This window comes from Bufo gargarizans, chromosome 10, assembly GCF_014858855.1.
Source record: "Bufo gargarizans isolate SCDJY-AF-19 chromosome 10, ASM1485885v1, whole genome shotgun sequence".
Taxonomy (NCBI): Eukaryota; Metazoa; Chordata; class Amphibia; order Anura; family Bufonidae; genus Bufo; species Bufo gargarizans.
In genome coordinates this window covers 72777409-72790026 of record NC_058089.1, presented here as the reverse complement: position 1 = coordinate 72790026, position 12618 = coordinate 72777409, and the positions used below count along the sequence as shown (strand labels likewise).

The 12618-nt window shown below is 40.8% G+C and overlaps 1 protein-coding gene across 1 annotated transcript in view; it reads right to left on the bottom strand.

The window, feature by feature from the left end:
* Positions 1-645: 645 nt before the first annotated feature.
* Positions 646-12618, bottom strand: part of EML3 (EMAP like 3) — a 194096-nt gene continuing 182123 nt past the window's right edge. Inside the window, exons 19-23 of the mRNA XM_044270888.1 lie at positions 6792-6994; positions 4691-4778; positions 3270-3368; positions 990-1120; positions 646-902 (exon numbers count right to left, since the gene is read on the bottom strand). Of these exons, the coding sequence (XP_044126823.1) occupies positions 714-902; positions 990-1120; positions 3270-3368; positions 4691-4778; positions 6792-6994 (710 nt within the window). The 3' untranslated portion in view covers positions 646-713. The remainder of the gene's footprint in view (positions 903-989; positions 1121-3269; positions 3369-4690; positions 4779-6791; positions 6995-12618) is intronic.

Below are 12618 nucleotides of genomic sequence, written 5' to 3'. Positions count from 1 at the left end.
AGTTAGGTTTGTACTACTGATAGACGTGGCTCGGAGTCGGCATTGTTTGCATGTAATAACACATTATGGGAAGGAAAGTTTCCTGTCAGGATTATCTACAGTGCAATTATTGGTAGTAGCATTTCAAATAAATCAGGGATTCTGTCTGCTTAAGTAACATGCTATCGAAGTGTCAGCACCAGCATGGCATTTATGTTTTATGGTGAAATACCTCAATATATATAAGTTCTGCTCTCTTTCACTCCTGCAAAAAATGTCTATGCTTGTGTTTGCAGCTTAAACTATAATATGTACAAGAGAAAATACAGTAAATGAAGCAGATTGTGATACTGCAGTATTTGAAGTATTTGTGCTTCAGTAGTTAACATGGTGTTAAGACATATGGCTAAGTCTGATCACTATAGCAGTTCAGGGAAAGTTATGCAAGGGAATATAAAGCCATATAGCAGTGTGAAGCTGAGCTGCTGGCATGTCTGAATCTACTTGCTGTGCTGTATCTCATCTTCTGAGTTTATGCCATTGACTATAGGCTCTTGTGTTGGCACCATTGCCTGTTGGTACCTGTGTAAAGTTGGTTCACAACTACCTTTTGTGGCATTTTTGGCTAAGTTGTAGAAGGTTGACAGATACAATAGAGTGTGTAAGTCATGGTATGCGGCTTTATTCAGCGTGTAACTCTTGCAGATGATGCTTTGTGTAATATGAACTATCACTCAGTGAGCGGTTTCTATAGAAGAGGTGGAGGACAGTGAATGATTGCGAGGAATGTTGCTGGCCTTCACAACCCGCCACTGAAATATGCTTGCATCCTTCCCGCCCAATGAGATGAGGTAACTATCACTGTGAGTGAAGCGAACATTGGTCACATGACTTCCGTGACCACAATAGACATGGCTTGGTGCCTGTTGGAGAGAAATGTGATATGAATTAATTACAGTCCTTTTACAGGCAGCATATTAAATGACATATGAACAAGGCAGGCTTAATACCTTGGGCTTATTGCAAGGATATCGAAAGAGATGAACCTTACAGAAATCATCTGCAACTGCGATCATGGTCATCTCATGGGAGCGGGCAAGAGCATTAATGTCTGTCCCATCAGATCCTTCTGGCCAAACTCCTATAAAAAAAAACAAAGAAACGATTTACTATTCTCTTCTATATAGTGTCAGAGTATGTAGTCTTTAATTTTAAATGTGTAGTGTCAATTTGGTGATACTTTCCAGTAATGTCATATAGCTAGGTTTGTAAAAATTCAGCACTACAGCCCCTTGACTGATTTTGCCTGCACATTGGCATTTCTGGTCAGCCGACTGTGCGGGTATCTGCAGCCACCCCAGTTTACTTGAGTGGAGCTGTTCTGCAGTTTCATGTATAGGCAGGTGGCCTGGGGCGCTACTGTGCAGGGAAAACAGTGAAGGGGCCATATAACTGATTAACCATGGCAGCGCCTTCAATCTTAGGATCAGTGAGGAGCCCTGAATGATGGCATATCCTAGAACAATCAAATGGTGGTACTTTATGTGAATCCCCATTTAAGAATGTAATACATATTATAATGTTATTATAATTGTAGTCAATTGTTTTTTAGTTACGAGTGTGGTGTAATAATAACATGCCGAATGCGGTAAAAATCAGACTTCAGATTGTGGTACACTGCCATCTGTAATCATTGAATGGAATTATCTCCAGTATGTTGGCAAATAAAAGGATGAGTTTCGGCCCACTGGATGGGAAAAGGCTGAAATGTGTCCTACTACTGTATTATACATACTAATGTACTGTAAAATAAGAGATTAGCAAGCATTAGTGAGTGCCTGGAGTATTTCTACTACTATGGTCAGCTAAATGGTATGTGTATTTTAGAAAGACCTTTAAAGGTACCTTAAGCTGGCTGTACACATAGGCCAAACCCCCTGACTCGCCGACCATCTAATGTGTATTGGGAATGCCCAATAAACCACTGTCTTAGGTGTCTAGTAGTGGATTCTCTCCTCTCTTCCTACTGAGAACACATGCTTGCTATATGATGTGTATGAGGGCTGCAAGTGAAGAAAAACACACAGCACACCATTGGGTAGTAGATTTCATACACCAAATAGGCAGGGTTTGCGCCAAAAATGTTGCTCACTTGGGGGAGTAGCTGCTGCAATTCCCACACTAAAAAGCAAAAAATTACTTAGTGGACAGGTATACAAAAAGAAGCAAAGACACTGGACCTGATGAAGAGAACAAAGTGCTCAAGAAACATCTTGTGCTAATAAAGCATCTTTACTTTTATCTACTGGCTTTCAACTTTGCACCACCAGCAGTGCGATTCATCTTTAGTGTCTTTTTCATTTGGTATGTATATGAGGATATCAGGAGTGATAGCTTTTCAGCCAAAATCTTACATGTATGGCCTACCTTAGTTCTGTGGACCCTGGAAGATGTACATGTTACACTGAGCCTTTAGATAAGGCATCCTCAAACTGTGGCCCTCCAGCTGTTGCAAAACTACAACTCCCAGCATGCCGGAACAGCCTATAGGTATCAGCCTACAGCAGGGCATTGTGGGAGTTGTAGTTTTACAACAGCTGGAGGGCCGCAGTTTGAGGATGCCTGCATTTATTCAAAATTGAAGGCATACTGAACCAGCATGGCTACCACAGCATCTTGCAGCAGCATGCTATTCCATCCAGTTTGCGTTTAGTTGGACCATCATTTATTTTTCAACAGGACAGTGACCCCAAACACACCTCCAGGCTGTGTAAGGGCATATTTGACCATGAAGGAGAGTGATGGGGTGCTGCGCCAGATGACCTGGCCTCCACAGTCACCGGACCTGAACCCAATCGAGATGGTTTGGGGTAAGCTGGACCGCAGAGTGAAGGCAAAAGGGCCAACAAGTGCTAAGCATCTCTGGGAACTCCTTCAAGACTGTTGGAAGACCATTTCAGGTGACTACCTCTTGTAGCTCATCAAGAGAATGCCAAGAGTGTGCAAAGCAGTAATCAAAGCAAAAGGTGGCTACTTTGAAGAACCTAGAATATGACATATTTTCAGTTGTTTCACACTTTTTTGTTATGTATCTAATTCCATGTGTTTATTCATAGTTTTGATGCCTTCAGTGTGAATCTACAATTTTCATAGTCATGAAAATAAAGAAAACCCTTTAAATGAGAAGGTGTGTCCAAACTTTTGGTCCGTACTGTATGTAGTATGTATATATATATATATATATATATATATATATATATTTATTCTCAGAAAAGTAGTGTTGAACTTACCAAAAACATGGTATCCTAGTACACATGTGTATGTTGCCCACTCACGATCTTTGTTTTTATATCTGTTTCTGAGAAGTTTGCAGCCTCCTGTGATATCCCCTTAATTGAAGTACGTGATAAACAGAAAAGGTAAGACAACTGCAGATTTTTTTTAAAGTAATATCATATAAAGTCTGTGACATCTTAAAAATGACCAGTGAAAGCATTCCACTTTACAAGAAATTCTTCATATTGAATATATTACTGTATAATTTAAGGTGGGATTGGTATCCAGTACATTACATGACAAGTAGCCAGTTTCGGCTGGACCACACGCTGTCTAGTGTGCATGCGTATCTCATCCGATAGCAAATGTCAGGGAAATGAAGGACTGGGCATGTTCGATGTTAACATGCCTGATCCCTTGTTCCTGTGGCAAAGAGAACTACTCTTATTATTGGCTTAGGCTACTTTCACACTTGTGTTGTTAATTCCGTTATTGAGATCCGGCAGAGGATCAGTTTTGATTTTGCACATAAGGATGCATCTGTTGCAGTTGTGTGGGAAAAAAAACGGCTCAGTCACCATTGACTTCCATTGTTTTCAGTGACGGATCCACCTTTTTTCAGTTTTTATGACCAGACACAAAACCGCAGCTTGCAGCGGTTTTGTGTCTTGTCACAAAACAGAATGCTGACGGAACGGAAGACATCCTGATGCATCCTGAACAGATTTATTTCCATTCAGAATGCATGAGGACTAAACAGAAATGTTTAGTCTTAGTTCCCTCTCCCCACTAAAAATACATACATCATAAAGTCTGAATGAATAGCTGTCCGCCATACGCTTATTTGGCTAACATATCTAAAGTTCATGGGCACCTTCAGAATGCTGTCATTTGAGTGGCACCTTTCTGTTCTAAAGCCTATTCTAAAGTAATATCTATTTTCACAAACTACAATACAGAGGTTACTAATAACACATCACCTTGCAAACACTAGGCCTAAGGTTACTAAAATTGTAACTCTTTTACATGGCATCATTACATTTCAAATATTATTTGACAAATGTCACTGGAAAAATACACAAAGAGTGAGATCTCCCAATTGCATTTGTATGAAATTTTTTGCTATGAGCTGACATAGATTTCAGCAATAATTTACAGCGGTTTCTAGCACAAATTCAGCATGCCGTGTACATCGGCACTAAGCCCCCTCCCCCCCCCTTTGGTGTAACAACTTTAACTAATAAATCTGCCCCATTTTGTCTATTAAATCTCACCATTGTATATCAAGAGGTTGTGTAACTTTGCCCTTCACGATTCTTATAATTCATTAAAATAAGACTGGAACCCCCCCCCTTCATCCTAATATAACCGTATCACTTGAAAAAAAAAAGTACATTAATAAGATTGAAATATATTTTTAGTTGTCAATACTTACAATATAGTATCTCATAGTCTCCAGAGTTTGACATGATATAATTTCCATCTTTCGACCAATCCAAATGTGTGATAAAGCTAGAGTGTCCCTATGGTAATAAAATTCAAAATTCCATGTCCATGAATTTTATTGGTGACTTTACTGTACTAATGTAGAGAGAAGGAAAAGTAACAAATGTTGAGCTTCATCCACTGCCTCAGCTATTATACTATACAGTACACTGGTCCTTGTTGGATTTCATCAGAGGTGTCTGGCAGCAGCTTATTCCCCTCTCCTCACTGAGAGCACATACACACTTGGCTGAGCCAAGCATGCATGTGTATGAGGGTGTCAAACGAATAAGCCTTCAGCTGACAGCTATTAATGGTATATGGCCAGTTTAACCACTTAAGGACCACACGTTTATACCCCCTAGTGACCCGGCCCTTTTTTACAAATCGGCACTTCACAATTTTAGCGGTTTATTGCTCGGTCATGCAACTTGGCACCCAAATGAATTTTACCTCCTTTTCTTCTCACAAATACAGCTTTCTTTCGGTGGTATTTGATTGCTGCTAAGATTTTTCGTTTTTCCGATATTAATCAAAATAGGCCACAATTTTCTCCAAAAAAGTGTATTTTTAAATTTATCTGGTAAAATTGTTCAAATATAATTACATTTCTATACAAGTTTGTGTCAGAATTTATTATGTTACATGTCTTTGATAAAAAAAATGCAATAAGTGTATATTTATTGGTTTGCGCAAAAGTTATAGCGTTTACAAACTATGGTACAAAAATGTGAATTTCCACATTTTGAAGCAGCTCTAACTTTCTGAGCACCTATCATGTTTCTTGAGGTGCTAGAATGCCAGGATAGTATAAATACACCACATGTGACCCCATTTTGGAAAGAAGACACCCCAAGGTATTCCATGAGGGGCATGGTGAGTTCATAGAATTTTTATATTTTTTCTGGCACAAGTTAGCGGAAAATAATGTATCCCCCCCCCCCTTTACAAAGTCTCATATTCCACTAACTTGTGACAAAAAATAAAATTTTACATGAACTCGCCATGCCCCTTATGGAATACCTTGGGGATGTCTTCTTTCCAAAATGGGGTCTGGAATCCAAATGTCTAAAAATGCCCTCCTAAAAGGTACTCATTGGAATTTGGGCCCCTTTGCGCATCTTGGCTGCAAAAAAGTGTGACACATGTGGTATCGCTGTACTCAGGAGAAGTAGGGCAATGTGTTTTGGGGTGTATTTTTACATATACCCATACTGTGTGTGAGAAATATCTCTGTAAATGACAACTTTTTCAATTTTTTTATACAAATTTGTCAATTTACAGAGATATTTCTCTCACCCAGCATGGGTATATGTAAAAATACACCCCAAAACACATTGCCCTACTTCGGCGATACCACATGTGTGACACTTTTTTGCAGCCAAGATGCGCAAAGGGGCCCAAATTCCAATGAGTAGGATTTCACTGGGCATTTTTACGCATTTGGATTCCGTGAGGGGTATGGTGAGTTAATGTAAGATTTTATTTGTTGTCACAAGTTAGTGGAATATGAGGCTTTGTAAGAAAAAAATAAAAAAATAAAATCTATTTCCGCTAACTTTTTCCCCAAAAAAAAAAATCTTCTATGAACTCGCCATGCCCCTCAAAAGTGATCTTTATGGCGCTGCAGTGATTTTAAGGGGTGATCAGGGGTTAATAAGTGACAGGGGGGGTGTGAAGTGTAGTGTGGTGCTACTTACAGAGCTGCCTGTGTCCTCTGGTGGTCGATCCAAGCAAAAGGGACCACCAGAGGACCAGGTAGCAGGTATATCAGACGCTGTTAACAAAACAGCGTCTAATATACCATTCTGGGGTTAAAAAAAATATCGCATCTACAGCCTGCCAGCGAATGATCGCCGCTGGCAGGCTGTAGATCAACTCGTTTACCTTGCAATCCTGAGCGCGCGTTCACAGGAAATCTCGGCTCACGCGAGATGACGCCTTTCGGCGTTAGCGTGACCTGGGAGAGCCGCCGCCCTGACGCCTTTCGGCGTTAATGTGACGGGAGATGGTTTAGAGGATGAGGAAAGTAAACAATCATGAGAACTCACCACACACTTTCCATATCGTGTGTATTGCCGTGTTCTCTGAGACACACAGTTATCTCCCTCTACTTCGGGGTTTTCCCCTTCTTCTTGGGGGCTATATTTATCTTCTATAGAGTTGTCACGTGAATAATCTTTATGATCTTTCTGGCCTGTGCTGTACATGTAGATGACATTATCATGGGATCCAACAGCCAGGAAATTCCCATCTATCAGAGGGAAGAAACACAGAATAATGTTGTTGTTTTTTTAACTTATTTTTTTAATACAACACAATTTTTAAAATCACAAAAAATTCTGGGCATGCCAGTTACTGTGAGAATTGAAGATCTACATCAGGGTTCCTTAGCTCCAGTCCTCAGGGCCCACCTGCCGGTCTTGTTTTCAGGACTTCCTTAGTATTGAGCAGCTGATATAATTGCATCAGGACTTACCAGAGGTATTCATTCTATGGGATATTCTCAAGTCATGACCTGCAGGTAGACCCTGAGGACCGGATCTGGGGAACACTGATCTACACAATGCATTCTCCAGGATCTAGCATGAACTCAAAACTAAAACACAAAAGAATGCATTTGAAAAAGTGGCAATTACAGTGCATTCAGAAAGTCTTCAGACCCTTTCGCTTTTTGACATTTTATGTTGCGGTTTTGTGCTAAAATAAAACACAATTTATTTTGTTTCTCGTTATTCTGCACTCCATAATGAAATCAGAATTTTCCACATCTTTGCTATTGAAAAGAAAAAACTAAAATCTTGCTTTCTTATTTAACCCCTTCACATACCCAGTGCAGATAGCACGCATATAAACATTCTGGCAGCTCTTTAATCCAAGCTCTGCAAAGTGCTAGGATTAAAGCTTCTGCCCCTGCACTGCTGCTGTCAGGGACAGTAGAGTCCAGCAATGCCAGCAAGGGACCAATCAATCAGAGTGGTCCCTTGTCGGCGATCGCTCCAATTGATTAGTGTATCCAAGCTATTCAGAGACTGTTTTCTCGTGACACATTGTACTTCATGTTAATGGTACATTTGAGTCAATATGTTTAACCTTTATTTATAAAAAAAAAAAAAGTTTACGAAAATTTAAAAAAAAAACACTTTTCTAAATTTGAATCACTCTGCTTTTAAGACCGATAGTGATGCCTCATAAAATATTCATTAATTAACATTCCCCATATGTCTACTTTATGTGGGCATCATTTTGGTAATGTAATTTTATTTTCTTAGGACGCTAGAAGGTTTAGAATTTTAAAAGCAATTTTTTTAATTTTTAAGAAAATTTCCAAAGTCAACTTTTTTAAAGACCAGTTCAGTTCTGAAGTGATAAAAAATGGTTGTAGAGCAGCACAAATGACCAATCCGTAATGCATCAGCCGTGATGGGACCACCGATCCACCGCCGCCCCACGTATAGTAGTAGATTACAGAAGAGTTCACAGCAGCTGGACGGATATATAATTGGCAAAACCAACAAACTCGCACTAGACCCCCTTGGAGAAGGGGCAGAGGGAGGAGATTTGATCAGGGCTATTTTGGATTCACAACAGGCGAATCAGAATCTACTGATGAATCTACTAAACCGGCTTTTTTAGGAAGAGCAGGGCACGCAGTAGGAGGAAACTCTGACGCAGTGGCAGAAGGCACCATAGAGACCAGAAAAGACCAGCCTCCACCAATGTACCTGGGATTCAATCAGGGAGCACGAGAGAGAGTGACGAGACGCATGCTCAAGAAATAAATAATCTGGTGGTGAACATATCATCTATAGAGTTGAATGATGATCAGATCAATGTTTTAGCACATGGACTTTCATTTTGTCTTGTGGCAGATACTGATTTTTTGATAATAATGTCAACAATAGGGGTATGCCCAGCAAGGAAACTGCTGAATTGTCCTTGGCCAAATTTGAGCTAAGCAACAAGAGCAGCTTCATGCCTCCACATAATAATTATATTGTGGAATCTTATATCCAAATTGTTACTAAACACATTAGAAGTTTGCAGGAATGTAGTCGGCAGCGACATTATAGTCCTAATTTGTCACAAAAAGAGAGACAGGCCCTTAAGGCACTAACTTCTAAGAGACATCACTATCAAACCAGCCGACAAGGGGGGAGCCGTGGTGATCATGGACATGGACAGTTATGTTCGGGAGATAAATAGACAGTTGGGTGATGGAGAGGTTTATGAAAAACTTAAACAGGACCCTAAATGGGAGATCGCCAGGGAGGTGACGAATATTGTTGATACAGCATTTGCACAGGGTTTATTGATTCAGAATTATGTCAGTTTCTTAAGGTACCTTTTCCCATCACCCCACTGATCTATGTTCTCCCCAAAATACACAAGCGGTTGGTAGATCCCCCAGGCAGACCTATTGTGTCGGGCAGGGGATCTATCTTCAGCAATATTGCCATATTTTTTGGATAGACTGCTCCGTGTCCATGAAAGCTCAGCTCCCTCCTATGTTAGGGATACGAGACATTTTACTAAATTGAGTGGAATTTTACCTACCCATTTCTATCTGGTGAGCTTTGATGTGGTGTCTTTGTACACGTCCATTATGCATGATTATGGACTAAATGTCGTCAATGTGGCCCTGGCCGGCACAGGACTCACTCCTGATGCGTGCCGCTTTGTCCTCGACCTCCTAGAGTTGGTACTCAAGAGGAATTATTTTATCTTTGGCAACACCTTTTACCAACAGTCATGCGGTGTGGCCATGGGGTCCAACGTGGCACCTACTTATACCAATATTTTTATGGCGGAGGTCGAGGACAGACTGGTATACGCATCTCAATTCTATCAGTGGGTCCTGTGCTGGTGGCGCTACATCAACGACATTTTTATGATTTGAAGTGGCTCGATGGACGCCTTGGATGAGTTCCATCAACATCTTAATAATGGGGTACCCGGGTTTCAATTTATTGTGACGTCCTCCACTGAGGAGTTACAGTTTCTTGATGTCAGGGTATACCTAGAGGGAGGCCAATTAAAAACTGACTTGTATAAGAAGCCTATAAATAGGAATAATCTTTTAAGATATGATAGTAACCATCCACGCTGAATGCTTGACTCCTTACCTTGGAGCCAGATGCTGCATTTGAGACGAGTGGTGTCTGATGATGATATGTTCGCAAACCGCATTGATGAGATATGCAATAAATTTGCTAAGAGAAAATATCCAGGCAGGCTGCTACACAGATCGAGGGCCCAGATCTCCTTGGCTGAAAGGGTGTCCACCTTTCAAGCTTCCCCCAGGAACATGAATATGGGACGGATCCCGTTTGTATCTATCTATGTCCATAACAGTACAGATATTGCACAGATCTTGAGAAAGGAATGCCATATTTTACACAGTAGCCTCCCTACAGTAAGTGAATTTGACAAACCGCCATTGATGGCATACAAACGTGGTACCAACTTACATGACAAGCTGATCAAGACTGACATATGTGAGTGATGTCAATAGAGGGGGCCAGACGTATCTGAAGCCCAGAAAGACAGGCAATTTCCCATGTTTGGGTTGTTGCAATTGTGGGAACATGTTGAAAGGGAACACTTTTGTTCACCCATATAGTGGTAAGAAATTCAACATTAGGGAGTACTACACGTGTTGATCTAAGTTTGTCATCTACATGATCGTCTGTCCCTGTAGTTTAATCTATGTGGGAGAAACGACCATGGAGGTTAGGGAGCGCATTAACAAACACAAAAGCACTATAAGGAAAAAAAATGCTAGACAAGCCGGTGGCCAAACATTTAGCTGATTGTGGACACTCTGTCAGCCAATTGAGATTCCAGGTCATTGATTCTGTCCAGGTTCCCAAGAGAGGAGGAGACAGGGAGCGCATGCGCATGCTAAAGAAAAAAAGAGTTAAAATGGATTTTTACTTTACAATCCTTACAACCCCAGGGATTGAATATTGAGCTAAATGCAAACAATGTAGATAGGTAGAATACTCTTATAGGATGATGGATGATGTCCGATTCAGTATATCATGTTTTTACTGGGTATTTTAAGGTGTATATATATATATATATATATATATATATTTTTTTTTTATACACCTCTTTTTTCACATGAATTTTTTTCTTCCGAAGTACATCCTTTTTATGATCGTCTGCTCCTTAATATACACTGATACTCATTGTTTCATGTATAGCCTTCTTTTCCCTTTATGGTGATATTTGTACATAATTATAGTGTCATCGGCCCTTTATAAGACAATTAGGGACTTAGTTATTTTTTATGTCGGCGCTCTGTTTAATAATCTACTTTATTCTTTAAATTATGAATTGACACAATTGGGACATACTGTTGGTCCTTTTCTATGTGTTAAATATAATATATAACAGTGATTTATAAAGTGGATCTATTATTATTTTCTATATACCTACGTTGCTCTAGGACCTTTTGCGGGTCATGTGACGATCACGTGGTTGATGACGCGCTTTAAATGTGACCGACGATAGCAGTGTCTATTGGTGCACATGCAGCGTATCCATAGAGAGGTGTGGCCTTGCCATTGATGCTTACGACGGCGGCCCGCCCATATGCCAACGTGATGACGTCACTGACATGCGCAATGGATCTGTGGAGACGCCGATATGTGATATCAACAGGATGGAGACATGTGGAGTTTTCCCTAATGAGTATCAGGTATATTTAAAGGGGTTATCCGAGTTAATAAAAAAAACAAAAAAAAAAAACAAACACTTAAAATCCATCAGGATATACATATAATTTGGTTAGGCTAGATTTCATCAAGTTAAAACCCATACTTACACCTTTTCATGGTTCTGTCATTGCTGTGTTTACATGCTGAAGTACATGCTGAGGGGGCGTGTAACAACAAAGCCTGAGTTCTGCCTCATGAATATTTCTGGGCGTGAACAACCTGACCTTTCCTTCACCCTGCTCTGCACTTTGCAAAAAAAAAAAAAAAAATACACACTTGTCATGCGGATGGACGGATCCCTCTGTCAGTCTTTTTCACAGTATTCCCGGTTTGTGCATGCGCAGACCGGAAGGATGGATCCGTCTATCTGCTTGCCATGTGGATGGACGGATCCCTCTGGCAGTCTTTTTCACAGTATTCCCGGTTTGTGCATGCGCAGACCGGAAGGATGGATCCGTCTATCTGCTTGCCATGTGGATGGACGGATCCCTCTGGCAGTCTTTTTCACAGAATTCCCGGTTTGTGCATGCGCAGACCGGAAGGATGGATCCGTCTATCTGCTTGTCATGCGGATGGACGGATCCCTCTGTCAGTCTTTTTCACAGTTTTCATGGTCTGCTCATGCGCAGACCGGAAGGACGGATCCGTCCTTTAGTTGTTTTGCAATGCCGGATCCGCAAGGCAGCTCCGTCGTCAGAGCTGCGTGCCTGCTGGATCCGCCGATCAGTGTGACAACGGACAGCATTTGTAGACGGATCCAGGTGCGGATCCGTCTAAAAATGAATTGCAATAACGGATCCGTCCAGCGGCACGGGCAAATAGCGGCACGGGCAAATAGCGGCAGGGCGGATCCGACAGGGTGAGCAGCCTGTCGGATACGTACTGCCGCTAGTGTGAAAATATCATTAGCATTATCTGTATCTAAGCAATATCTATATTATTCAAATATATATTCAATATGGATATTGCTTAGATAAATACATATATTGGTGGCAGATAAGGATTTTATATAGCTGAATACAGATGATTATGATAATAATGATGGCCAATAATTTATTTATATTTCACAGGGGGTGTTCAATGTGTACTAGTGGGGGAGGGGGGGCAGGGCTGTAATAACGATCCCCAGATGCAGAGGGGAACGTTTACAAAA